The 26,780-nt window shown below is 43.1% G+C and overlaps 1 protein-coding gene across 2 annotated transcripts; it reads right to left on the bottom strand.

Annotated features, from left to right (window-relative positions):
• On the bottom strand, window positions 1-24,353 carry si:ch211-214c7.4 (platelet binding protein GspB). 2 transcript variants are annotated; one of them, XM_038713817.1, is made up of 5 exons: window positions 24,167-24,353; window positions 10,051-10,757; window positions 9,806-9,899; window positions 3,634-3,809; window positions 1-3,300 (listed from the first exon to the last, which is right to left on the bottom strand). In XM_038713817.1, the coding sequence occupies exons 2-5, from the start codon at window positions 10,619-10,621 to the stop codon at window positions 674-676; spliced, it is 3,468 nt and encodes a 1,155-aa protein (XP_038569745.1). In that variant the 5' UTR covers window positions 10,622-10,757; window positions 24,167-24,353; the 3' UTR covers window positions 1-673. The 2 variants fall into 2 exon arrangements, with proteins under 2 accessions (XP_038569745.1, XP_038569746.1); XM_038713818.1 differs by having other exon boundaries at window positions 10,051-10,630.
• Window positions 24,354-26,780: the final 2,427 nt, after the last annotated feature.

Genomic DNA, 26,780 nt, shown 5'->3' with positions numbered 1-26,780 from the left:
TCATGGTAAAAATCTAATCTTTATTTAAAGTATTAAGGTTCATTACTCCAAAAGATGGATAAACAACAAAAGGATGGGGGTACAATTTAAAGTGCGAGAAGAGATGAGAAGTGATTGGGGGTAAAGCAGATTGCCTGTATCGTAAAGTAGGAGAGCAAAATCAAACAGGAATATACAATCAAAACTCATTTATCAGCTTTGTTCAGTAAAAAGTATTAAGATAAATATACATGAAAACATGTTAAAGTTCATTCCACATTTTGTTTGTTATGCTTCATTTTCTTGTTTCCCCTCTTAAAGAGCTGTAAACGGACTAGTCTAATCCATGGCAGTTCAGGGCAACCACACAATTCTGTGTTAAATAAAACAGAAACCAAAACCCAGGCACGCTCACACATTAGGAGTAAATAGTAGTAGCTATTGCACATACAGGAATTGAAGCCATATACTCATGATGGAAATGTTATATTAGAGGGAAGTGCCACTGCTGTCCTCTTTAATTTCTTCCTTTTTTGCTCTCTTTTTTTTTTTGGTTTAACTTTGGTTATATCCACCCCCAGAGATTTCAGGACAAACATTGACAATAGGATTTACATAAGTGCTCTTGTGGGGTGCTGGAACAGGGCCACAGGGAGTTAAGGGACATTACTTGGGCTGTTAGGGAGATGATGAACTATACATTACCTGCGAAAGAGTTCTCAGTCTTTTCACAGATAGCGGAATAGTAAGGAGGCTGGATGTCATCTGGGTTTTCTTCTGGTTGCTGCAGAGTGCTCAGAGTTGATGAAGTATCCAGGGTTTCCTCTGGCCCCGGCACTTCCTCCCCGACGTGCTCAGCGGACTCCGTTTCCTGCTTCCCACATTCGATGTACTGCTGCTCTGGGAGGGATGGCTGACGGTGAGGCAGCGGGATCAGACCAGGCTCCTTGGCCTCTTCAGGCAGCTCCTCCAGGGAGAAGATGCCAGGGCTCTTGATGCAGCTCTCCCCTGTGGACTGGGCGTTGGAGTTTGAAGCTGTGGTCATGGTGTCAAAGCCGTAAGACGCCAATGATGTAGCCGAGGGCGGGGTGGCGTCATCAACTGCACAAACCTCGTCCTCTCCCTCTTCCACAGTGGACAGGCAGCGCTGGGCTGGAGGCTGGCAGTTAAAGATTAAGCTGCAGACCGCTGGCCTCTCCAAGGAATCATCCAACTGAGCTTCTCCCTCTGTGTCGCTGGCCTCCTCTTCCGTTTCTGAGGACGAGGAGGGGTTGGAAGTGGGGGCAGTCGCAGGGCCTCCCAATACTTCATCAGCAGGCAGGGTCTCTGCTTCAGCTTCCTCCTCTCCCTCCAAGTGTATTCCCAGGTCCTGGTAGTCCTGGTCAGGGTGTGGGGAAAGCACGGCGGCTTGCACATCTTGAGGCTGGAGCTTCCCGTCTCCATTGAAGTCACAGAGTTCCTCGGGTGTGCTCGTTTCACTGCTCAGGGTGCTTGACAGAGACATTCCTGGTGCAGAGAGGGGCGCTGGGACCAGGGTCTGCATTGGAGCTGGGCTGGACGGATTCATGAACATTTGGGCCTCCAGACTTTGTGGGTCATCTTTAACAGAGGAATGATGGAGACCTCCTTGGTTTTCAGGAACAAGAGAAGCAGAGCCTAGATCTAGCCAGGCTTGGGCTTGAGTCTGAGTTGGGGTCTCAGAGTCTGCTTGCCAGGGGTCTGCCAAAGGGCTTGCTGCATTTGCAGCAGCCCCCTGTACGGACTGGGAGACATGCTCAAGAACCTGTTGTGGCTGAAGAGGTTCTGCCCAGGGATCAGCAAAGGGGTTCGGTTGGTCCCACTGAGCAGCGGGGGCAGAGGGCAGAAGGGGAGGGGGCGGTGGAGGCTGGGCCACTCTGTTCAGGTTGTCCAGCCTTTCATCCTCAGCAAAGTCATCCTCATCCGCATTGCCATAGCTTTCCAACCCACTCTCCGTCACCCCCTCACTAGCCATCTCTACATCTTCATCCTCCTCCTCATCATCCACGTCATTGTCGTGCCTGGGCCTCTGCTGTTCATCTACCCGCTCTGAGCCCACATCCATGTCACACACTCGATCGTCGTCATCTTCGTCCTCATCAAAATCATTCGCTGGTATGTCAGGGACCTTCTCAAAGTCAGGTGAACCCGCCGAGGCTCCTTCCATGTCAATGGCTCCTTTGAGACTGCCGTCTCCAAGGTCGTCCAGGCTCTCTGTGCCCTCCAGGACACCAGGGGCACTTAATTCAGATGCACCCTGCTGGCTGCCGCTTACATCCTCAGAGTCCAGCTCAGAGAGCAAGGCACCACCGGCCCTCCAAGCAGACCCTCCTACTTGTCCAGCCGACCCAGGACGAGACTCCTCTGTGGGCTGTGTAGTTCCACTCATTTCAGACACAGAAACTAGCTGGCTTCCTTCCCTCTCCTCTTCATCATCCTCCTCATTTAGATTGGTAGAAGAAACAATCTGAGGGATGGAACTTGCTGCTGCGAGGGCTTTAGATGTGGAGGGGGTTTGGTCTGTCAACAGGTAAACGGGCTCCTCTGATAGGTCTGGAGGGGAGGCCACTGGTGGTAATGTAGGCTCAGCACTGGCAGGCATCTGCACCTGCGTTGGTATTAAGGGAACACTGCTTTGTAGCTGCTCCTGGGGTGGGGATGTTTGGGGTAAGGCTGTCCTGGCAGGGCTCCGTGGAGGAGAGGAAGCGGCTGTGTGGCTTTGAGCAGTCTCTACCGCCTCTGTTTCGTTATCCTGGGCCAAGACTGGGCGAAGGACCTCCTCTGGTGCAGAGGCAGCAAAAATTGACTCTTGTGGTAAGGACAGTGTAGCTTCTGTTTGTGTTTCTGCTAGCACAGTTGTTGCAGTGGCAGCTACTACCGCTGCTGTGGCAGCACTCTGTGCTTCTACAGCAGGCGTGGTAGTATGTGTAACCGTCGTCTTCTTGGCAGCAGTGAAAGGTGAGACAGCCTGAGTGGGTTTGGTTCCACGTTTTGTCTGAGAGGTGCTGCTGTTTGCAGGTTTGTTGGCTGGAGAGGCAGGTGGGGTTCGGCCAAGGGGCGGTTTGTTAAGGGCAGGTAACCGAACAGCAGCTACAGGTTTCTTTGTGGGTGTAGATTTTGCAGGCTGTTGAGTTTTGGCCTGCGACCCCTTGGGGTCTGCTGTCTTCGCTTGTGCGGACCATTTGGAGGCAGAGCTGAGCTTCACGTTGGCCGTGGGTTTGGAGGGTTCAGGTCTTTTGGTAGCAGCGGATGTTGTAGCTGTTGGTTTCTTAGCAACTGCAGCAGGTGGTGGTCGACTGACATCTGGTGCAAAAAGAAAAACAAACCCAATTAGATTATCAGCAATAAAACACATTTTTAAATTTTGTGAATCACTCATAATGTTAGCTAAGCATCTTTGTTTTACTGTTTAGCTCAGACTAAAAATACTTACACACTTTTCCAGTCCACAAATTCATAGGGAAGCTAAAATCAGGGATTAGCTTTTCATAAACACATTCAAGATATTGCTGGGACCAAAGTCAACCACTTTATGCAATTTTTAGGTTAACAACTTGAAACTGTCTAACCAAAAAAACCCCCATCATGTTTTTCCAGAAGAGCATCCCCTGGTCAGAACAAGGCATAACTTTTAACCTTTCTTAGCAGCAGCAGCAGTTTTGGGAGGCTGTGCTGCTGTGGTCCTGCCAGTAGAGGAGGCTGTGGTAACTCTAGTAGCAGCGGTTTTGGCAGTTGCAGAAGTGGAGGGCTTGGCTGTAGCGGGCCTGGATGTGGTGGATGCAGGTCGAGATGTTGAGGGACCTGTAGTGGGCCTGTAGGCAGAGAAAGACATGTTCAAGCAGCATACAAACACTAGACGAAAAAAAACAACAAGTTTTACCGTCTTAACTTTTGTGGTCCACTCTTCTTGTTGGCAAAGATCCAAACATGAAATCTGACCTCTACATCCGTTTACAAGCATAAATAAGTTAACTGTCGTAATGTAAACCCCAAAGCAATTTCAACAGTGGGACCCATTAACACAGCACCATCCATCTATTGCCACACAGTAATGCCTCCTTCATTCTCCAATCACTCCCGAGAGGCGAGTGCAGGGTGTAATGAGGAGGAGGAAAAAAAATAGCAAGATGGAGGGGGAATGGAAAGCTTGAAATGACAAAGAAAAAAACCCAAAAAAACCAAACAACAAACAGTTTTTCCCAATCAATCCTGTATTAAGCTCCTGGTCAACTGCTCAGTCTGTAGGAGTTCTTATGCGACACTGGTACTAATCCAACCAATCATTCCAACAGCAACTACATAAAGCAAAAACTCCTTTCCCAGCATCCTCTCTTCTTGCATTAGGCTCCCCTCCTAGACAAGCCAATTCCATGACAAATACCATGATACAGAGCGAACAATGACAGCAAATAATGTACGAGGTGGGTTAGCATACTGTCGCTACAGTTGCTTCTGCAATACCACATGCAGAGAGGATGGGACGGTCCAAGAGCCAGCAACACTGACAACTCTCGCTACTATAGCTAACATCACAACAGCATCATGTCTTGGCAAACTAGAAGTAAGCTGAATGTCTGTGGGCAAGTTATTTAACGTTACTTGACACACAAATCAAGGCTGGAATGACCTGACTAATTTTGTGTGGCAAGGTGCAGGACATTTTGTTTGTTTCCCCATTTACAGAGTCAGGGCTGAGTACAAACCCGGGATTGTTTTTCCAGCAAACAAAAACACACACACACACACACACACACACACACACACACACACACACGACGGCTAGCGGACTGTGAGGAGACATTTGACAAAAAGATGTGTATTAGATTAGAAATTGCGGTACACTTTCTATGAAGGTCATCACTATAATGACTTATGCATATATTTATAACACGATATAATGAGTCCATAAGATATTATAACAACTGTTATCACTTACAAACATGCATTAGGCACTATAGCAAAGTTCATAACGTATTAATACCAGTTTATATCAATGTGCAGCAAGAATCTCCGACCATGTTCCATAACACATTAACCAATGACTCTGCCTCGTTATGAATACACTTTAGTCACTAATATATGTAGTCTTTGTTTGCTTTAAGTGTTAAAATATCTATCCCTGTATAATATATAACAGGTAGACATACCATGTGAACTAATTATAAGACCTTATAACACGCAATTGTTTGCTTTAAGTAAAGTGACACATTTTGCGCAGGAAAACAACTTTTATTTATGTTTCTTCACTTTATGAACAATCTGTATGAATTTTGAAAATTTTGCAGTTTAGCACAAAATCATAATTACATCAAGAAAACTCGTTATCAGGGTGGTGAAAGATCGCTCAAGATAAGACCTGTTGCCGACCAACATCATGTAAGAAGAGGCTCAGATGTTGTCACAGATGAATGGCGAGCCTATGGACTGGCCCTAACAGATGCAGTAGACAATTAAAGACAACCACTTCACAAAACGTAGCCTATTAAGAGAGATTTTAAAGTAATTGAATGGGAATACTGTTTGGGCAGTAGGAATGAGAATCATTTCTAATAACAGATTCACTCCAACAACAGCAAGAGCTGCATAATATGTACATATACATAGTCAAATGTAAGTGCCTTAAGGAACTCTGTGACCCAAACACCAATTACAACAATCTCCATTATGGTTTTTCTTTTTCTGCCGATATGATAGATGTAGACAACTGACAAGGACACACTGACTTTTGATGTCTCCCAGCGGAGTAGCATGCCCGCACTCAGATGCCGCTCCCACATTACAATAACTATTACAATGCCCATTTGTTCCCCCAAAGATCAGACAACCGCTGCACTCACAGGGATATTGTAATTGGCTACTATCAGACAGAAGATTTGGGCTGTAATGCGTAGCCCAAACACTGGAAAGTGTGTCAGACACTGAGATGAACAGCACTGGTCTAAACTTTTGAAGAGAAATCATTGACAGAATGGGGGGGAAGGTAGCAAAAGGTGCATTAATTGAGGCCAATTTCATATGCAAGCTAAATATGAACAGGACCACTAAATTACAGCAGGAATCAAGGCAGACAAAATTGAATGAATGCACTTTCTCCAAGGGGAGAGAGAGAGAGACTGGACTGAGAGACATGAAGAGTTAAGAGAGGTCACAGACACAATATAACCAACTCCTCCCTCCCTCGCTTTATGATGAGTCATAACTCAAAGGTTTGATCCAGAGAGGAATAGAGACGCACACTAATGCCTGCACTCCACACACTGCCTGTGGGTGGTGGCTTGTGGTTTTGTTGTTGTTGTATTAGTATGGATTACATTTCCTGGTAACAGAGGGTTGAAATCAATACAAATCACAGCTCAAAAAAAGAGAATGAGAGGTTTTAATGGCCAAACACAAGGTCTTCCTAAGGGCAAAGGTCAGCAAGGGGACAAGTCACTGATACGCTTTATGGCTTGCTTTACAGTCAACATTTGCAAATATTTACGACAGCTGCAGACAACACGCCATTGTATTAACATACTGAGCAGCGGAACATCGGTTTAGCCAAAAATCAGTGTAAAAATTAGTTGAAGCCACACCTACTCCATCTATTCATCCATGACTCCCCCTCTGTCCTCTCCCAGCTGGGAGGCTAGACTCTGTTGGCATAAACCCGCTCCTGTAGATTAAATTCTGTTTTAATTAAGCCAAAGAGAAAATATACACCCTGTTGCAGTAAGCTCCCCCTACATATAAAATGTAGATCCACATTCTTCGGTTCTCACCCATCATCACTTCAAGGGCCCCCTCCAAGACAACAAATGAAAATGGCGCACCCTAACAATACCTTGTTTGGCTTGAAGGCGGTCCAAAATCAGCTGCTTTACTCCTTCCTCTGAGACGCGCACATTCCTTGGGTTTGTGCGAGCCTAGAGTTATCTCCTGGATCCTGTCAGTGGAGAGTTTAGATGAAGTGTTGCAGCCTAGCAATACCATGGCAGACAGCATTGGCTCTTAGGCTCTAGGCGCCCACCGTCCGTATGATAGACGACATGAGCCTTTTCCGTTAGGACAGTAATCCCGCTCCCTGCCAAGTGTGTCTGGGAGAGATGACAGTTTTATCTCCAATGGGACGACACAGTAGTAAATCGGGAGACGAGAGAAGTGACAGGATAAAAAGAGAGAAGAGTGTGGTAAGGAAAGCCAAGCCTTAAAATTCTTTAAAGGCGATGCAATGTTTTTGCTATTATTTTGATATATTCCCCATTACAGCCCATTTAGTTTTTTTTAAATAATGGGACTGTTCTGTAGATGAGAGACCAAAAAGTACTACCCACCAGCAATTTGGTCCATACTCAAAGCCAACCCTTGAATATTGGTCATCTTTCAGATTGTTCTGTAATCACTGTTCTCATATCACAACTATACTCCATTTCTCTATAATTTTTCAGTCTCTGTAATGCAGCCAATTGACAAATGAGTTAGATGTATGGGGACTGGAGGAGAGCAAAGCTACACAGGTGCCAGATGTTAAACCATTTGGCTTCTACTCCAGTTATCAGGGGTTCTCATCGACTACTGGGACAGAGACATCCTCCCGTCATTCAGATCTGGATCGTGCGTCTTTACACATACATGCGTCTTTTAGTTACAGTGTGTAATTAAGAAACACAGAAATCTCAGCTTACAGCCCTGCCAAATTATACTGCGTGTTCAGAACAGGCAATTTCCTGCCTTTTACATCACATTCCTCTGTCAATTCTTATTCCCACCTTCACCTAGCATAAACTTCTAAGAGCTCATAGTTGAATGCAATCCCCAAATCTTATTTGCCCTTCACAAATAAGGTAGTGGTATAGTAAAAATACTCAATGTTTACATGCCTCCCTTTGGTTCAATTACCATAAATACTTCATGAGAGAGGCCGTTCTTCATGTTGGCCACAGGTAGTGTGTGTTACTACACTAACAGCAGCTTGATGCCCTTACAGTAGGCCTTTTTGTCTATGCTGATTACCTCAATTGGATTACACAAAAGATTTACCTGCAGATACTTGAATTTTTTTTAAATGCGTGTTCCTTTAAGACAGTTTAAGCAACAATGACTGTTGCCTCAGCAATATGAGAAACAATATGGCAGGGCTAGAATTACAAGCAGGTGGTTGCAAAATTACAAAGAGGAGGCTACACAGCCATTGTGCAACTAAATAATCTCTTTACGTAGTTTGTAAAATCCTTTAACACCATTAAAGTCTGTTGCATGTGCTGCTATAGATCATTAATGCTGTCATTATCAGTGTCATGACTAATAAAAGCCACTGCTTGAGCTGAGGGAAGGTCTGTTTGTGTTGCCACAGAGCCAGCACGAACAGTACAGAGTGAAAAGCACCCCACTTCTACACAAAGGATTCGACACGCTACTGACTTTGCCATCACACGCAGGTGGCACGAAATGCAACACGCATCAACTGTCACAGGGGCAGACACCTGCTGCTGTTCTGTTGTCCGTTCTGGGTGCCTTGTGTCACATCATGGGGAACAGGATGATGTGCTACTGTAATCAGACATGTGAAAAGCCTCATCTGATTAATTTAGAGGACGAGCTTCTCCGTGTACTCACCCTTCCTCAAACAGACATAGTAATAATCAAGAACAACCACTCCTCACTTGACCCCCACATCAACCCAATATAAAAAGGACTACATAAGTGATCACAGACTCAAAACAACCAAAATCTTTGACAATGATATTGTTGAAACGATTAGTCGAGTAAGTACTTTATCAAGCAAATACTACAACCATTTCAGCTTTGCCAGTGTGTGGATGTGCTGCTTTTCTATGTCTTTTATAATTGTAAACTGGGAATGTTTTGTCCAACCAGTAGTCCTTGCATTGTTTTCTGTGAAAGATAGGAAATTGGAACAACTATATACACAAACAATAGAGAGTTGAGGAATAGATCGAAAGAATGCAGTGACCCTGTGCTGCTTCAGAAAACAGAATGACGTGGCACATTATTTCTTTATTTAATAAGAGGTCATTAAGAGGGAAGACCAGTGGAGAGCGAATCTAATCAGGCCTCAGTACAGAACACGACATCCTGTGGGAAGACATTATTGGTGCATTATGGATCACATTTTCTATGAGCTTCACGGATGGATCATTTATAAAAACAAATCATGTTGAAAACTTAGCAGATAATTGTACAAACATTTGAAGAAAAAAAAAAAAAATAATGTACTTTGGCAACCAGCCGATGGTTATGTCTGGCAGCAGGTAGATGGTAGTGAATGACACGCTCAGCTATGAAATTCTGTAACAAAATGATCATCTGAAGGGAGCACTTTGGGCAAGTTTTAGTCCAACTAGAGCAGTCTCTATCCAAAACCACCAGCTCAGTAAGAAAGGGATTATGATACGCATCAATAGCTCTCTACCCTGGGGAGGTGGGGCTGGTTTCGCTCAGGGGGGTCTGTGTGGGACAAAGCGGTAGTTCTTCAGTATCGCTGCCTCTGTTAAGACCCTCTGTCTCAGGTTATTTCTGCTAACATGACTCACTCTCTTTAAGCGAAATCTGACTCAATAACGACCACAACGGACATCGATCACCACTGCTCCCTTTCAGGGCATCAAGATAAACAAAGTCAGCTTCTCATCCAGTTTGTATGGGAGATTAAAAGAAGTTTGGATCTCAGAAAGGGGGGGGGGTGTGTGTGAATGACAACAGAAACAATTCAGAACAGGGAGAAAAACAGGGAGCATAACTTTACTCACACAATCGGCTGTTTATATTACTGTATCACGTGCTTTCCGTTTGTGATAGGCATACATACCTGGTGGTCTTTGAAACGGCTACAGCACCAGCTTTTGTTGTGGTCAAAGTGCCGGGTTTTGGGGCAGTGGACGCCACTGGTCTGCTGGCAGTAACTGCAAAAACAATGGATAGACATGAAACTGAGACAGAAATCACAAGTATAAGCCAAATAAAATGATTATGCAAAGGTTGTCTACATCAGACATAAGTATTGTTCATTTTCAAGTTTTGAATTCAAGTTTTATTTCTCTCATTCAGATGTACCTGTGGTTTTGGGTCTAACAGTCTCAGCCACTGGTCTCTTCTTAACAATGCCATTCACCGTTGTTGGTTTGGTACCATTTGTTACTGTGGCAGCAGCAACAGAGGTGGTCCTGGCCAATCCAACAGGCTTTCTGTCAAGCACTCGAGTTTGGTTCTTGACAGTGGTGGAAACCACTGCTACACCCATTGGTCTTTTAGGTACGGCTCCCGCCGCTGGTGATTTTGCTGTAACCGTTGTTTTGGCTGCAGAAACATTGTTAGACGATTTGACTTCATTCACCGTGCGGTGAGAGGCAGTACCTGGCCGTGAGTTGGATCTGGAAGCTCCTGCGAATTTAGCAGTGGTTGGTGGCTGGGTTTTAGCTGCACCACCTTTTGGTTTGACTTTGGGTTCTGCTGCCGCTGGCTTGCCATTGGCCTTTGGAGAAGCCCCGGGTGCAACATCATTTCCTGCTTCCTCCGGTTTTGACGAGGCTTGATCCAATATGTTTTCCTGCAACGAGGAGGGCTCTTCTGCTACAGCAGCTTCAGTGGGCTCTGTGGTTTCCATCGCAACCCCATCCGGTTTCATTCCCCCCTCCTAAAGAAAAGAGAAAAAAAAAAAAAAAAAAAAAAAAAAAAAAGTGTGGGGTCAACGTCACTGCTGTTGCTTGTAAGGTCCAGAGGCTCACACTTGTCTTTGTCAGTTCCTCTCGCACTTTAATATCCTGTGGAATAAAAACAAAAACAAGGATCACAAGGATGTTCAGGCTTTTCTTTTACTGCACAACTCCTCTTGAAGGTTCAGTGTATAATACTTAGGTGGATCTATTGACAGAAATGCTACATAATATCCATAACTATTTTTTCCAGTGGTGTATAAAGACCTTACATAATGAACTGTTTTGTTTTTAGAGTGAGCCATTTTTCTATCTACATACACCATAGGTCCTCTTACATGGACGCAGCTTCTAAAGTAGCCCAATCAGAAACGGCTCTATAGAGCGCATCACTACGTTGAATAAAAGTAGTAACATTAGTACAAGTAGTAGTAGTCATAGTAGTCGTCGTCAACTGGTTTATTAGAAGAAATTGAGAAATTTGCAAAAAGAGAAATAAAGTTACATGGGACATTACAAAACTTTGATTCATGCTAAAATCACAAATTGCATATACATATTTTGCAAACATGTAATGTGGTTATAACAGTTAGTTTGCTGTCCATGTAGAGTGAACTGATGCTAATCCAACACATCTATGTAGTAGCATCCATGTTTATTCCACATTCAGACTTAAGAGCACATGAACGCACTGAAGTCAGAAAAACGGACTTCACAACTCGGGAAATGGGACCATCAGAAGAGTGTGTGAATGCACCATGAGCCGCTGGTTGCAATTCGCAACCCTCATCACTAGATGCCACTAAAACTCACACTGAACCTTTAAATGCAGAATTAAACCATGCTGTACTACTCCTAAAGTCATAATACAAAAATGTCTCTGTTCGCCTAAAGGAAATGCCATTTATGGTAAGGGGCCTACAAGGAATTTGGGGAGTCTTAAGAGGAAGTGAGCACTGAGAGATGCCAACAATTCTTTGCCAACCAGTCACTCTCCTCCACAGTGACTTGTCCACTCATCTAACCGAACTAACTTGATAATGCATCACAATGCCTGCAGCCCCAAAAACCAGACTTAGGAATCATCATTAAAACAAATAAAAAGGAACCGTGGATTGTTCACTAAATGCGTTATGAGCAGAAATATATATTTTTTTGAAAATACAAAAAAAAAAAAAAAAAAAAAAAAAAAAAAAAAAACCCAGATGACTTGTGATTGTGTTCCTAATGGCTTCCAGCATCTTGAAATTGAAAAGAAAAAAAAAAGCTGTGGTTTGGAGCACTGAAAGCCAAGAGGAGGTCTCACAATCTCCTGCCATGACAGCCCACAGAGTACAAGGAGAGGGAGGAGGTGGAAAACAAACACCAAATGGCCCATTTATTGGCCATTGTCTTCCTCTCTGTCGAGCAGATGCAGATGGTAATAGTCATGTCCTTCTGTGATCACTTGAAAAGATTTGTGTGCTGGGAGATTCCTTAACTAACACCACTAGTGGAAGATTTTAAATCAATGTGGAGTATAAGGACAGCATAGTGGGGATTAGGAAATGAAAGGGTGAGGTGTGGAGAATCATATATAGGTCTAACTCATTAACCTCAGTCAGGTTCTTTCTTTCTCTGGCTGGACAGAGCTCTTTCTGGATCCATTATGCGTTCACCCCAACCCCCCCCCGAACCATCCCCACTCCCCATTTCTTTGCCCCTCTGACCACAGTAGCTTCTCGCCAACCTCTCCCGGTTACTCCCCCCCCATAGCCACTTGTTCCCCTCTACTCCTTGGTCACATCCCCTCCTCCTGCTGCTAACCGACCTGCTTCCAGTAAATTGCTACACAGATGGTCAGTAGAAGCTCTGTATGCCCCAGGAAACAAGCTGTGCAAGAGATGGATTGAAGAGGAAATTAAAAATATATTGAGATGGATAGAAAAAAAAAAAAACAACCTATGAGAATATGACAGTTACAGACCTAAACAAAAGCTTTAAAAAGAAAGAGTAAGAGATTTATTAAAAAAAGAAAGTTAAAGGAACGGTACACAAACAGATGAGGTACGAAAGGCAGGAGTAATAATGAACAAACCATGAGAGCAATTTAGAAAGAGAGCAGCCCTTTTAATTCAAACTAATAAAAAGGTCATGGCCGCAGACGATGCATGATGATACGCAAGCCATTAAGCCAGACAACTAAAAACCATCTTGTTGAAACGACAAGTTCCAGTGAGCAAAACTTTCCACAGACTACTGACTGCATTTATGCAACCTCACAGTGTAGAATAAATATCAAGGACTACAAACTTATGCCTTTAGGATGGATAAAGCATCTGTACTCGACCCTGACTGACAAATTTCCAAACAAATGTTTCCTGACCTTTGGACAAGACTGAGCGCTGCTTCTCCAAAAGACTTTAAAAATGTCTGTTTCCTCACCAGTAACACATTAACATCTGCGGTAACACGATACTGTGGCACTTTCCTTTCCTTAGAACTTTTAACTCTTTGGTATCAATGTACTGGGGGTTAGCTGAGCAACAGCAATGCTTCAGTCAGTCAACCAAGACAAATGTATAAATGGACCATTTGGTGCCAATTCTGAAATAACTTGTTTGGGCAGTTTAGTGCTGATAACCACTGAATACGCCTCCCTGGGCAGACTCCACACACACACACAGAAACCCAGTAATCTCATGCATAAAATAATTAAGTCCCACTGTAGTGAAGGGCGAGAGCAGTGCCCTTCGCTACACCCAGCCTTTGGTTTAGTCATGGACAGAAGTTACAAGCTGAACTTCTTTCTTCTCTGGTTACAAATCTCACAGTGGAGAGTTGCTTGCCTTCCAGCAAATAGTTTGGACAGTCCCTTCTTTTGGAAAATATCAAGCCTTAAAAGAGGGTCAATTAGATAATGTGCAGAGCCTTTGGGACAGTGTTTCACAAATGAAATCCATTATCATCACTCCATTTAAATGAATGGGAAGGTTTAGAAGCCATTAGCAAATTGAGGACCATGCAAAAAAAATATTCTAACATTGAAAAATCAAGTGCAAATCTGTCTGTTTTCACACCACTAGGCCTGGCCAGGCAGAAAAACGCCTAGACGTGGTTAGTCTCAAGTTCATTTAGATTATAATTTTGATGGGTTGGCATGTTTGTGTTAAAAAAATATATATAAAAACACACCACAACAAAGCGCAGTGAGACAGGGACTTGGACGGGCACTAACGTGTACTGCATGGCTTTGCCAGTCCAGCTACCAACGCCAGGGGCTTAGAAGATGGCATAATGAATCGCATTCCTCATGTGACGATCCCCTTCTGGGCAAGTAAAGGCACCATCTCTAACCAGCTGACACTATGTGACGGAAGTGAATGGATCATCAATACCCCATCCACATGCGCAAACACAGATAAATGATGTTTTATTAAATTACAGCAAAACTTGCAGCACAGATACTTCTTATCCATTAGGACACATTTGACACCAACACTACACACAGGCGGGATTCTTCAAGCTGTTGACACCTAGCTGGGAACATGTTGAGTCATAACTCCAGGATTTATGTTAAGAAAAATGACTGCACATGAATACAAGCAGCTTTTTTTTTTTTTTTTTTTAAGTTCTGCCTGCTAAAGATGAACAGACTCATGCATTTTTAAAGACAAACAAGAGACCCTCTTGTCTGCCAATCTCCCAGTCCACATTTGCATAACAAATCCTAGTTCACTGAAGATTTAACACCATATTCAGGACGCAGCATGTCTGCTCCACATGGCTAATATCGCAACTGGCTCAATACCCCTGGTGACAATTACAATGTGTTGCAATGAAGACAAAGGGCCCAAAGGCTTAAAAAATTAAAAAAAAAAAACCCCGCAGCAAAGCATGTTTAGCCTAAGCAGGCAAAGAGTGTGGGTTTATCAATGCAGCCATCACTTTGCAAGATTTTTACAGGGAGTCGGTCCAGACGGAGGAAGAACTCAGTGGCCTCTTCTAATAAAGAAATATGGACTTGTGTCATTAAACTTAACTCCTGACCTCTGTCTTGAGACAGTTTAATTACATCTGTTGTACACCATCTCACAGTCCCTTGCTTGATGTCCAGAAATTAGAAGTACTGCCTGACAAAATGGGTCACTTCAAATGCTGTGTCTAATACATGCAGAGAGGGATTTAGCTGTGTTGAGAGCATGGCAAGGGGTTTGGAATGCATTGTGCAGACTGCTGGTGGAGGAGGGGGCTGTTGATACTGATGCTTGGGCTTAATGTCATCTGTAGATTTACCCCAGACTGCTACAATTATAAAAACAGCAAAAGGGGCAAAACACATTAGGAGTGTAACAGATTGTGTTTAAACTGTGGGCAAACACAAGCCAGTGGAGGGAAATTAGTAAAATATCTCCATTTCAGTTTTCCTTATGGTCCCTTTTGTATTAGAGCTGAATCAATTAGTTAATTGACAAATTTTTTTTTTTTTTTATCTCTCTCTCTCTCTCTCTCTCTCTCTCTCTCTCATTATTCAAGCAAATTAATATTTTGTTTCCAGCTTCTCAAATGTGATGAACTGCAGCTTTCGGTTGTCTTCAGTATATAGTAAACTGAATATCTTTGGGTTTTAGACTGTTGATCAGACAAAACATTTAAAGACATCAATGAAGGCTCTGATAAAACTGACCGTGACTAATCAAGAAAATATTGTCATATTTATTGATGATGAAAATGATCTTAAATGGCAGCCCTTGTTCGCATATTAAACTATCCACTTCAGTTGCCTGATGTTGAGTTTTTACTTTTAGATTCATGCCAATGCTGCATTTGCTCCAAGATGATTAATGGCAGAAGTGCATGACTAAAGCAGCAGCGGTATCAAGAGCACATCCGACTCATCCACATTCCAGCTCTGCTTACTTCCTCAACCCTCCTCTGGGCTACACAGTGACAGCTGGCTCTGTGTGTGTGCGCACGTGTGTGCGCGCGTGCATGAAATGGAGCAGTGTGAGCGAGCAAAGAATGTGAAGGATGAAAGTATGCAAGATGTGAAAGTGTAATGTGAAAAAATGTACACGCATGCAGACACACAAAAGTGAAAACTGGAATTTAGTGGCCTGCCACTTCCTGCATTCTTTTGAGTCCACAGGCACACTTGATTGATCTCTACATTCTTACTAGAACTGCACCTCTAGACGCTTAAAAAAAACGGACTAAAGCTGACCTGGTAAACTTGACCTTGGTTACAGGTCTGGGAGTGTTCTGAAAGTGTAAACAGAGCGAGGTATGACATTGTCCACAAATGTCTGTTCATTAACTTTCCCTCTGGTGTGTGTCAGAGGCATAGGCACGTACACAAGAAAATACAGGCAGTATTCGGTCTGAGTGCGGACATGTGTGTGTGCGCATGCGCAACTGAAAAGGCTAAGAGGAAGAGTGTGGCGGGTCTTTGCAGTGGAATGAAGTGCAAAACAAGAGGTTTGGGAAACGAAGGGGTTTTCCTAACTTTGAGCTCAGGCTTCAGTCTCCGACTAGATGCAAGAATGCTGCTTACTTCCACTTCAATCCGCGTCTACTACTACAAAAACATTCAAACTTTACAGAACCAGTCTTCAGTGGCCGATAAAGAATCTAAAACAATCTTAAAAGTGGGTAGAAAATTGAGGCTGTGTGTGTGTAAAGGTCTGCTGCTCCATCTGACCATACAAGGCAGTAGCTCCGTTTCTGCTGTATCACCAAGTGAGTGTTTAGTTCACACACACACATACAGAGTGACAGAGGGAGAGAGAAAGAAATTCAATCTGCCGTTCGTAGCACACACACCAGTCTCAAAGCATTCTGACAGGGGAGGCAGAGTACATGTGAGCCAAGGGTTTGTGAAAATACAGGTATTTGAGCACATTGCTGAACAGTTGCCTCCAACAGCTTTCGGTCCGACACAAACATGGATCATCATGAGTCATTGGAGGGCATTTCTCAAACAAACAAAAGGACATTTTCTATCTATTCCTATTCATCCTATTTCTCTCTTGAATAAGTGTGACTTTGTGCTCTGGCTTAGAGCCGTGTCACAAAACTAACATGTGACTTTTAATGAAGGCAGGCTTGTGTTGTACAACAAGGTACAAGCTCTTGCATGTTAAAAAAAATTAAATAAAAAGCCAGGCGAAGTACAGGAATGCATTATTAAATTCAGAAAAATAATGTGCAGTATGCGGTAAAAAACAAAAAAAAGGGACGATAACGTACGGACATTCAGTGGGCAATCTCTACCGAAGTTAAACCTATGGTCATCTGTCTGCACCGATTTTGGTCAAATGGGATTAAAATCTGTTCCCTTCACTGCAAGACCAGACTGCAGTCTCTGGCGTTGCCACTTTAAGTTGTTTTATTTTATTTACATTTCTCAAAAGTGGTCAACAACAAAACATGATTTGTCAAGGAAAATGCCATTTTCGACCTGGTTTGGCTGAACGCATTTGCAAATATTTATCTGGCTATCATGGCACAGATAGTGGGCAAAATAAGTCTTTGCGCTTAAAGCTCAGTGTGTGTGAAAGACCCATCTTCTCTCCAACAACATGATCCAACATAATCTGATCTTAAAATGATGGTGACCGCTTGCTCCAGGTTAGAAACCACCAATAAACATCAAGCCAAGAAGGATGATGTGGCTTGTCAGTTAATATCAATGTCTGTGCAAGACAGTCATTAGATTGACTTTTGGCAGTGTCCCAGTGGCTGTGAAGAGCACAGATGTGTTCAAATGGAAATGTTTATCTAGAAGTAATAACTGTGGCAACTGAACCTGCTGTTTGTTATGGAAGATGTTTAATTACTCATCCAAGAGGATTCACCAGTTCAGAATCAATTTCTTGTTCTGGTTTTGTCTCCAGTCCTCTGCTGTGATCTTAAACTTATGGCCATCTCAGACATACGTGGTTTATTTGTTTTCAGGGACTGTCTTTTACCTCTCACGTTTTACCCGACATCACTTCACCGGTTGTACCACATAGATGAGACAAGGCCAAGGTGAGAAGACTGAAGATCACTAAATTACAACACCTATTCATCACTAGATGCATTCCTAAGCAGGCTGTCCAACAGGTGAGAAAATACACAGAAACCGCAGAAGAGAGGGAGTAAGAAGACACTAGTGTCTTTGTCTCTCAGCAAGCTAAACAAAACCACTGAAACACATACTGCGTGTTCACCCAGTCAATCTAGTTCACCCAACAACTCTTTCCAATTTAAGCTTATGTTCCTGGCAGAGAGACAGTAAGAGCTGCTGTGAGCTCTGGATCCTCAGAACATCTTTGTCACATGATGTGTTATCCTAATTTTGAATAATTTCACAAACTCAAAAATCGACAAAGAAGCACTTACTACACTTTGCATCTGCATTAAAAGTCTTCTATGAAGGTTTGATCCAATTCTCTTGCCTAAACATCCAAGGTGAATCCGTGTTCGATCACCTTCAGAAACCCTATTCTGAATGTTGTTACAGTAAACACCACAAAACTGTACTGCACGCCAGTTAACACCACCACCCAAAGCCACAACACTTCCCATCTAATGAACTCCCTCATTGAGGGGGAAGCGTTATGGTTGGGAATGACTGCTTTTTATTCGTCCTGTGGTACTTGTACTGTGCTGGAATACCATTTGTCAAGTTATAAAATACATTTGTATTATTAACATTGAATATTTTACAATAAACCAATGAGCTGCTGTGGGTGGTGTAACCACAAATAAATACATAAAAGAAAAAGGTATAAAAGCCAAGAAAACAGTTGAATCCTTAACAAAAGATGCACCATCCTATAGCTTTCAGAAGAGTTTCCATTTCTTTTCCCCAGGTTCTGGACACCGGTGAAGCTGTATGTTGGCACCGTCCCCAGTCTCTGTTTATGATTGTAGATGGACTTTTTAAATTTTTTTAAAAAGCTGCCTACAGAAGCTCCTGATCCCGTGCAGAAAACTATCAAAAAGATGAATGGCACTCATTGCACCTTGTTATCGATAGACAAAGAACACGCATTACCCGCTCTCACTGATCCTACCGTCTGATTGCCTTCACATCTGTCCAAACAACAAGACCGTGTGCATGTGTTGACAAACCCTACATCACCGCATTTCATCTTAAGACTGCAGTCGGATTTGTTGTCTACAAATTGCATTCTCTACAGTATCTTTGTCACGAATCCCTGTGTAACTGAGATGAAACACTAATTGTTAATCAACACTTTGCACAGATACAAAATAAAACGGATTAAAAACCACTGTCAAGATGTTGGGATGCTTCATGGGATAAGACAATGCTTTTAGCAGGGGAAAAAGACTTTCATCAAGGGCGTTAAGCATGCAGCTTATTGTAATGAATTCCATACGGGACACTAACATGTGCTAGGAGAGTTTAAGCTACTCAATAAGGTCATTAGGAGCAGGTGGTAAAGTGTGGCTACAAGTTTAATGGACATGAAGCCAGTTAGCCTTTAAGGGAGTGGCAGTCAAAATGGGATGGACTAGCGGCTACTGGCAGCGGAGGGGTCTGAAAGGCTGCAGGCAAAATGGGTTACAATCTGTTTCAAACCTGGCAGCGTTTTCAAAAAGCACCGGCCAAGCTCTGCTGCCAACCAGGACAGGCTGACAGTGGGGCGAGTAAAGTCAGTCGGTTGATAATGCATTTGTGTGTATATGTAATCAGATTGGGGGGGGGGGGGGGGCAGCGCACCATGTAACCCCCTCGGGCATGATGCCTAGGGGAGTGGGGGTGGGTTTGGAGTGGATTAACTTGTGCAAAGGGATGGAGGAGCAGTTGGCAAGAGCAACTTCTTCACCCAAAAAGGATCCAACGATGTCAAATAGGCTGCAGGGTGAAAGAGGGAAAGATTGACTGAAGGAAAGTTCAACCCGTTAGTATGTCACATGTTCATCTTTAATTTCCATTCAGAGACTTCCGTCTGCAGCTGTAGTCCTCTACACGCCACTGCTAAACCAAAAGTTCCACTCGCTACCTGGCCTTAAGATCAGTGAAGTCAGTTAAATGTTGTGTGATTACAAACAACAATTTTTGTTCCCTCTGTTCACATCAAGTCACAGTGTCCAACATGTTTCAGCTCATTTAAAAAAGGAGAATGATGTAGAAATGGGGTGGTACTTAAGCCACGGCTATAACATGGATTTAGACCAGGCATAACAGCTTGCCGCCAAGGACCTTTGACCCATTATCTCCTTCTCTTTTTTCCATATTTCCTGTTGCTTGTCACTGTCGACTAACTAATAAAAGTGTAAGGGGTGGGCTGGTGGTGAAGATTATCCAGGCAAGAGAAAAACTTTGAGACTGTTTTTTTTTTTTTTTTTTTTTTATGTTCTACTTCTAATCAAATTGTCCATAACTTGAATTTAAGATAAACACAAAAAGATCCAAATTAAATAAATTCTATCGAGCATGGTCGGCTGTAGAGCTGCCACCAGTTTTGCCGTATTAAATCCAGGCAGCAGCTACTCTCCTGTGCACCGGCCAACTGGCTATAAAACAGGCAGGCAGATAGTCAATACAATGCTGGAGAGCCTGGGGGCCAGATCAGTTACCATGCTCCTGACTGGGCAGGGTGAGCTGAGGCCAGATGGACCGGGATCCCACACCTCACGCCTGCCTGCCTCTCTGACACACACACACACACACACACACACACACACACACAGTGTACCAAGGATTGACTTTGTGTACACAAAGTGGCAATGCTAATAAGATATGCCCAACCCAAACACACACACACACACACACACACACACACAGCGCCTTATAACTCTCCTCAGACAGCCTTGGATCAATAACTAAAATGATCAAAATATACAGCATTGCTTCAGTAAGACAGATGGAAAATGGGGCCACGTTAAGACATCATCATCATCTGATATCAAATTTAATTGGGTTTAATTGTACTCATTTTTAGCCACCCTACCCCCCACTTTGTTGATAATGTGGACCTCAGGACCGTTACCAGAAGATGAACAGCCCTTTTAACTTCAGTTTTCTCTTTTCACATGCAAATATAACGACAATTCACAATGCTGCAGTCTATACCGATGTAAATACGCATAGCACAGCAAAATATGTCTTTGGCATGGTATACAAGGCTACCAAAGTGAACTAACAAACAGACTATGAAAGTGCTGAAACACTGTTTCAATAATTACAGTGCACTGAGCCCGGCTTCAACCCAGACAGGCTGAGTGCCTAAAAATGCAGCGCCAGCGTCCGCCACTTTATCCTAATGGGCAGGAGTGTACCAGCCTCCAAACCACAGTGACGGGCGATACAGCACCACGCAGTCTCCCCATCCCACAGCTGAACAGCCAAAAGCAACACAGGAGATACAAACCTGGAGGGGCTGAATGATGAAATATAATTTCACCCTGAATGTCATCCTAAAACAGAAATCCATCCCCAGCTGGATTGAATTTCCGTGGGTGTGGGACTGAGACAGACACTGGTTGCAGGTAGTAAAAGCAGCTGACTCCCAAGCAGATGCAAATGCTCCGCGTTGTACAGGGACTGAGCTTTCCATTCAGCTGCCCTGGTTTTTGAATCAGTTTACAAACAAGGGACAGGCTGAAAAGTGGCTACGTCCCTGTGGTACAAATGATAGCTATTACAGATACAAGTCCAATACCATCTTTTCACTAAATCAAACTACAACTGAAGCTACCATTTGATAATTGATTACCAAACCCATTTAAAAAGTGAATATTTCCAGGTTTTAACTGAATACCTGGACGTTTTGCATGGTTGGTCAGACATTTAAATGTGTCTGCTTGTTGACGTGCATTTTAAAGATTGACATTTTTTATAAAAAATGTATTTAAAAAAAAAAAAAAAAAAAAACAACAACAAAAAACGACAACATAATACTTGCAGCCCTGAACTAAACACGTCCACAACTAAGATAGCACTGCAACGATTAGTGGATCAACAGACAATCTGTTACTATTCTGATAAATGTTTAGCTATTTTTCCAGCAAAAATGCCAAATATTGGACGGCTTCAGGTTCTCAAACATTAAGACTTGCTGCTTTTCTTTGTCTTATATGATAGTAAGTTGATCATCTATTGGTTGGCAGACCAGTCGATGAACATTTCTATTGCTTGGACGCAATTAAAGAAATTAATGTTTGCATTCATTCTGAATGGGCTAGAGATACATAACTTTCTCGCTTTTATTTCAAAGAAATTAGCTTTTGTTACTTCTCAGATGTGAATGATTTGAACATTACAATCTGCTCCATATTGCCTATAAAAATACCCAAAGACTGATGCTCATTGATAAGGCAGGAGTAACTGTTGAATACATTCTGTTCTCACACTGTGGGATCATGGTGGAGACCCCATGACCCCTAAGTCCATGACCTTCATATCCTCTCACAGCTGCTGGACCGATGAACCCACGCCAAGCTGAACAAACCGCGCCAATCATCAGCCCTTAGTGTCAGCTGTTAAATGATGTGATACTATTGGATTTATGTAATCTAAAGACAGTAGATATTTTGTTCAGTCTTAACACTTGCTAAAATGTGGCATTACTTTACAACCTTAGGGGAAAAAACTGAGCAGAAAGTATTCAAGGTATTTAAGGCATTTCAGTGAAGACAAAAAGGTATTTCACTCCCAGACTCCCGTGGATGTGTCCCATCCATTTTAAGTAGTTATACTTCCGCAAATGTGGCAATGTCAAACCACCTGCATTTCTCTCAGGTGACCATGCCTGAAATAAACAACTGCAGCCTCCCTGTTATAGAGCTGCCTCATAAAGTAATCTGTTCACAGGGCAGAAATACATGCAAAGACCGAAAGACAACATGCAATTAACTTCAAGCAACCAACTGATTAAAAGTTTTGTGATTTAACAAATACCAGGTCACATCTTCTACTAAAAGTTGTAGATAATGTAGTTTCTATTTGACTGATCATTTTATTCAAAGAATCCAGGGTTTTAAAGTGTGACAACCTTCTTTGCTTGCAGGTTCCTCTTTTTTTAAAAACTACCTTATCCAATCCCTTGAGCCTTCAAGGTTACAGGATTTTGAGCTCCTCTACTGGTTTGCTTTGGCCATCAGGAAGAGGAAAGGGAAACAGAGGTGTATACACCCCCCTCAAAAATCTAATTTAGCATTGTTTTTGTTTTTAATCACCTTTGATTATTAAATACCTGACATGTAAGTCTTCTATAGAGTCAAGAGACACGAGCTGTAAAACACTGTTAAATACAATAGCTTTTCATGTTGTCTATATGTGCCATTGGTGTTGACAGTACTTCTTACCACGGGGTACCACGTGAGTGTCATTCACACTCTGTTTCACACCCAGGTGATGATAAACTCCTCAGCAACAACTCACACTCCCTGGCAGCAGTAGCAGGAGGGTTTCCAGAAGACACACTCCCCCCCCAGTGACTGTCTGCATGTCAAATACCGTTGTGAAGCCAAGGAGAGCCTCACTGCTCCCACACCCTAACCACCACACCCAGACGGCCCAAAACACACTGAATATGCAATGTAGACTCTGAGCCAATAGAGCATCCGTCTACCTCTGAGATCTGCAGAGAGATGCGTTCCCCTCCTTTCTCTCATGTTGCGCTGCCAAATCAAGAATGACTTGGGTGTGACAACTGAGGAGGCGATGAATGACTTGGGCGTGCAGGCAAGAAACCAGAAGGTGGATGCTACTTAGTACATCTGTGTTGTATTAAGTCATGCTGATGCAACATGACTATCAAATGAAAAACAAGGGCATCTATACAAACACATATTCATGACCCACAGCAACTGGGAGCTCGTTTATCTCTTCGGTCGGCGCATGGACAGGCACTCCTACAATCATTAAAACACATGGGACACTTGTGGATTTTATTCTCCCCACCTCCTCTCCTCGTGTTAGTCGGGCCCATGTCAAGGAACCCTATGTGTCCCCAGCCAGGATCCCGCTTTTCGTGGCCATTGTTTCGTGAGTTTCTGGTTGTTTTTTACGCCTCAAGTGGAGCTTTAATAACAGCATTTGTCTCCGGGAACAAACGCTGAAGTCTCCCTGGTTTAGCAAAAGGCCCCGGTTTAGCCTCACAGAACAATAGCGGTGTGCGCCGGGGCGGCTTGAGGAGAGAAACCACATGAAGCCAGGCAATAAATTCAACCTGATTACAACCAAGACAGTGCCAGTCGAGTCTTGCGCCACTGTAACACACGCACATACACAAAAATGGCGTTTAAGAGTAAAAACACGCTGAATCCATGGCCCGTGGCATGCTAACGTTACATTTCTTCACCACATCCAACCAACAAACTGGCAAATTCACATTACAAAGAGGGGGCTTCAGCACAAATACTGTGTGGTTCATTTAAAAGACACGGCGAAAAAAAAAGACAAGCTTCCTCAAGCTAGACAGTCATTTGAGGAAGGCTTGCTTTACGGTTAAAATAATACAAAGAAACGAGAAGGAGATGCAGCATTAACTTCGCGACAGAAACCATAGAAACGTTACCTTTTTCAACCGCCGCCGACTCGGAGCTTGAAGACTTCTGCAGAAAGAAACAATCCCTCCCTTTCGGTCCAGCGCTGTGGTGAAAATGCTCTGAATGTGTCGACAGAGCCGTAAATTTTAACCGCAGTAACAACAGTCAGCTGCGAGCGTCCCTCTCCGCGTCCTTCCCTCCACGTTTAAGCAGCAGCGGGCGGGTTCCCTTCATGAAGGATGGACCCGGGCGGGGGGGGGGGGTGAAGTCCGGCGGCAGATTGAAGGGGCAGCGTGGCGGTCGTGAACGAAAATGCAGATTAAATCCCGTGAGCGGTCCAATCAAAAGCGCGAGACTGGTGGTTATGCAAAGCAGGAGTGACGTTAAATTCAAACCAAGCTCGAGCTCTGTCCTGTGGTCCTGTCTGTGTTATGGCGCTTGGTGGGAGGGGGTTCCCAAACTGGGGGCCGCGGACACATTAAATGTGCAAGGAAGAGTGTCATGGGGGAGTGAGGAGGATTAATATTGTTTAATATGTAAGGAGAGAGAGTGCTAATTGTAGGCGTAATGACGCTTTGCTTTTATTATACCTTTCACATATGGAAATATTGTCCCTAAATAATTTTGTCTGATAATAATAAGCAAAATAGCCCCAAGCTCAATTGTCAAACGGGAATCCAGTGAACAGTGGTTAAAAGGGTATTATAGCAATTTAGAAGTGCACTTCTGTATATTTATATGACTCACTCAGTAAAGCAGTAGAGTTAGATATAGCCTAACCAGCTTTTTGTCCCTGCTATGGGTCAAACTCCAAAAACACAGGATGCTATATTTCCCATAATGTAACTAATATCACTATATCTTTTGACCCAGTAGTCTTTCAAACTCCTGCCCCCACTTTGACCCCACTATGATAATACTTACAATATCATATTGTAATTTTATAGTACTGTTGTGTCTGGTTACTGCAGAGTCACAATACATTACTGTGATTTTCATCTGTATCACTGTATACTACTGTGAATTTACTATTATTAGCCAGTAATTTATTGTAAAATTACTAAAATATATTTTACAGTGCACATATATTTTTTGTCTCTGAGCCCAAGCTGAGCTCATCCTGTTTTTCAGTCTACAGATGACAGGATAAGAGGAAGTAGCAGTTTCACTAGTCTCCAGGGCTACTTCTGATCCTGCAGTTATACAAGTTATATTCAACATAAAAAACTCATGTCAATAATATTTTATCAAACGGGAGGCAGTGGCAAAAATGTGCTTTAACATCATTTTTGACATTGTTTTATTGTCCTTGCATTTCAATTTCTTGTTTGCTTGCATTGCTTGTTTCATTATTTTCCATGTGAAGCACTTTGTGACTATTTTTAAGTTCACTATTATTACGTGGCTGGTAAACTCATATGGAACACCAGCTCTACCATGTGAAACAACATTTTCATGTGTGATTCTCTCTGATTCTGGATCAAATACGGGTCCCCAAGAATCTCTATCTGGGGGCATCACGTCATGAAAAGTTCAGGAGCTGCAGCTCTGATAAAGCAATGAAGCTCCACATACACGCCTTGTCCCTGTCAACATGTTAATTCTCTGTGCTAAAAATGAAATTTGAGACACCAAGTTGCATGGGTAATTTTTTTTCTTCAAAGCCACAAAGGGTTTTCTGTTCCTGTTTCCTGCTTCCTGAGATTTGGATAGTTTCGAGAATGTCTGAATAAAACAGATTCTTTCAGAGTGAAGAAAGTTTCTCTGAAATGTAAATTGTTCATTTTCTTTACTTGTAGATCAGCAGTGTCTCCATTTCCCTATGGTACAAGCCCACACTAGCTGCCAGATGAATGTTTGTTTAAAAATGTTGTGCTGCAGCTGCAGGCTCCACAATAGAAATCAATGAAAAGGGAGAAGACACACAAAGACTTAAGCAACTCACAGAGAGAAAGAGTGAATGGATCAAGACATCTGACTTTAACTGTTGTTTTCTCTAATAAAACTCAGAGACCAGGCAAAAGAATGGAGACATTTAAAAGGAAAGGCCTTTGGCAAAGAGAAACTGTGAGTGAAGGGAGGAATGAATTGGCTTACCAGAAATAATCAACCGCGGACTCGTCAGTGTACACCGTCTCCACGTGCCTCGGTGAGGAGCGAGAGTTTGTGAGTCATGTCTCAGCTCTCCATCCCTGCTCTCTGCAGGACTCTGGCAGCTGTTTCATTAGCAGCTCCGTCAGCCTTTCCAGTTGGATGGGGCCCCTGTGCCGGAGCGAGGGGGAAAACCCAACACTCTGCCTAAAGTTTCACAAATTCTTAAACTTGCTGCGAGTGAGCAGTTTAAAAAGTTCAATTTGTTGTCTTATCATTTTAAAACAAGAAAACCACAGGAAGCTTGCTCTTTGGTGTGGATCCATCAGAAGTATGTCAGTAAACCATTTTAGATCCCTTCACATCCCGCCCGTCCATTTCAGATTGCTTCATAACGTTGTTACACAAGGGTGCGGCTCAGCCCTGGGCTCTGGTAACAGAATTAGGATGGATTGATAATCTACAAGGCTTTTATACACAGACTTGGTTTTCTTTTAAATCTGTTTCTTCAGTGTGGACTGGTCACCCATCTGCCCAAACACCGCACAGCTG

This window comes from Micropterus salmoides, unplaced genomic scaffold (genome assembly GCF_014851395.1).
Source record: "Micropterus salmoides isolate LMB-PRFRI ecotype aquatic unplaced genomic scaffold, ASM1485139v1 Ms_hic_scaffold_12, whole genome shotgun sequence".
NCBI classification, from domain to species: Eukaryota; Metazoa; Chordata; class Actinopteri; order Centrarchiformes; family Centrarchidae; genus Micropterus; species Micropterus salmoides.
The sequence above is the reverse complement of the archived record's forward strand: the minus strand, read 5'-3'. Positions and strand labels throughout refer to the sequence as shown.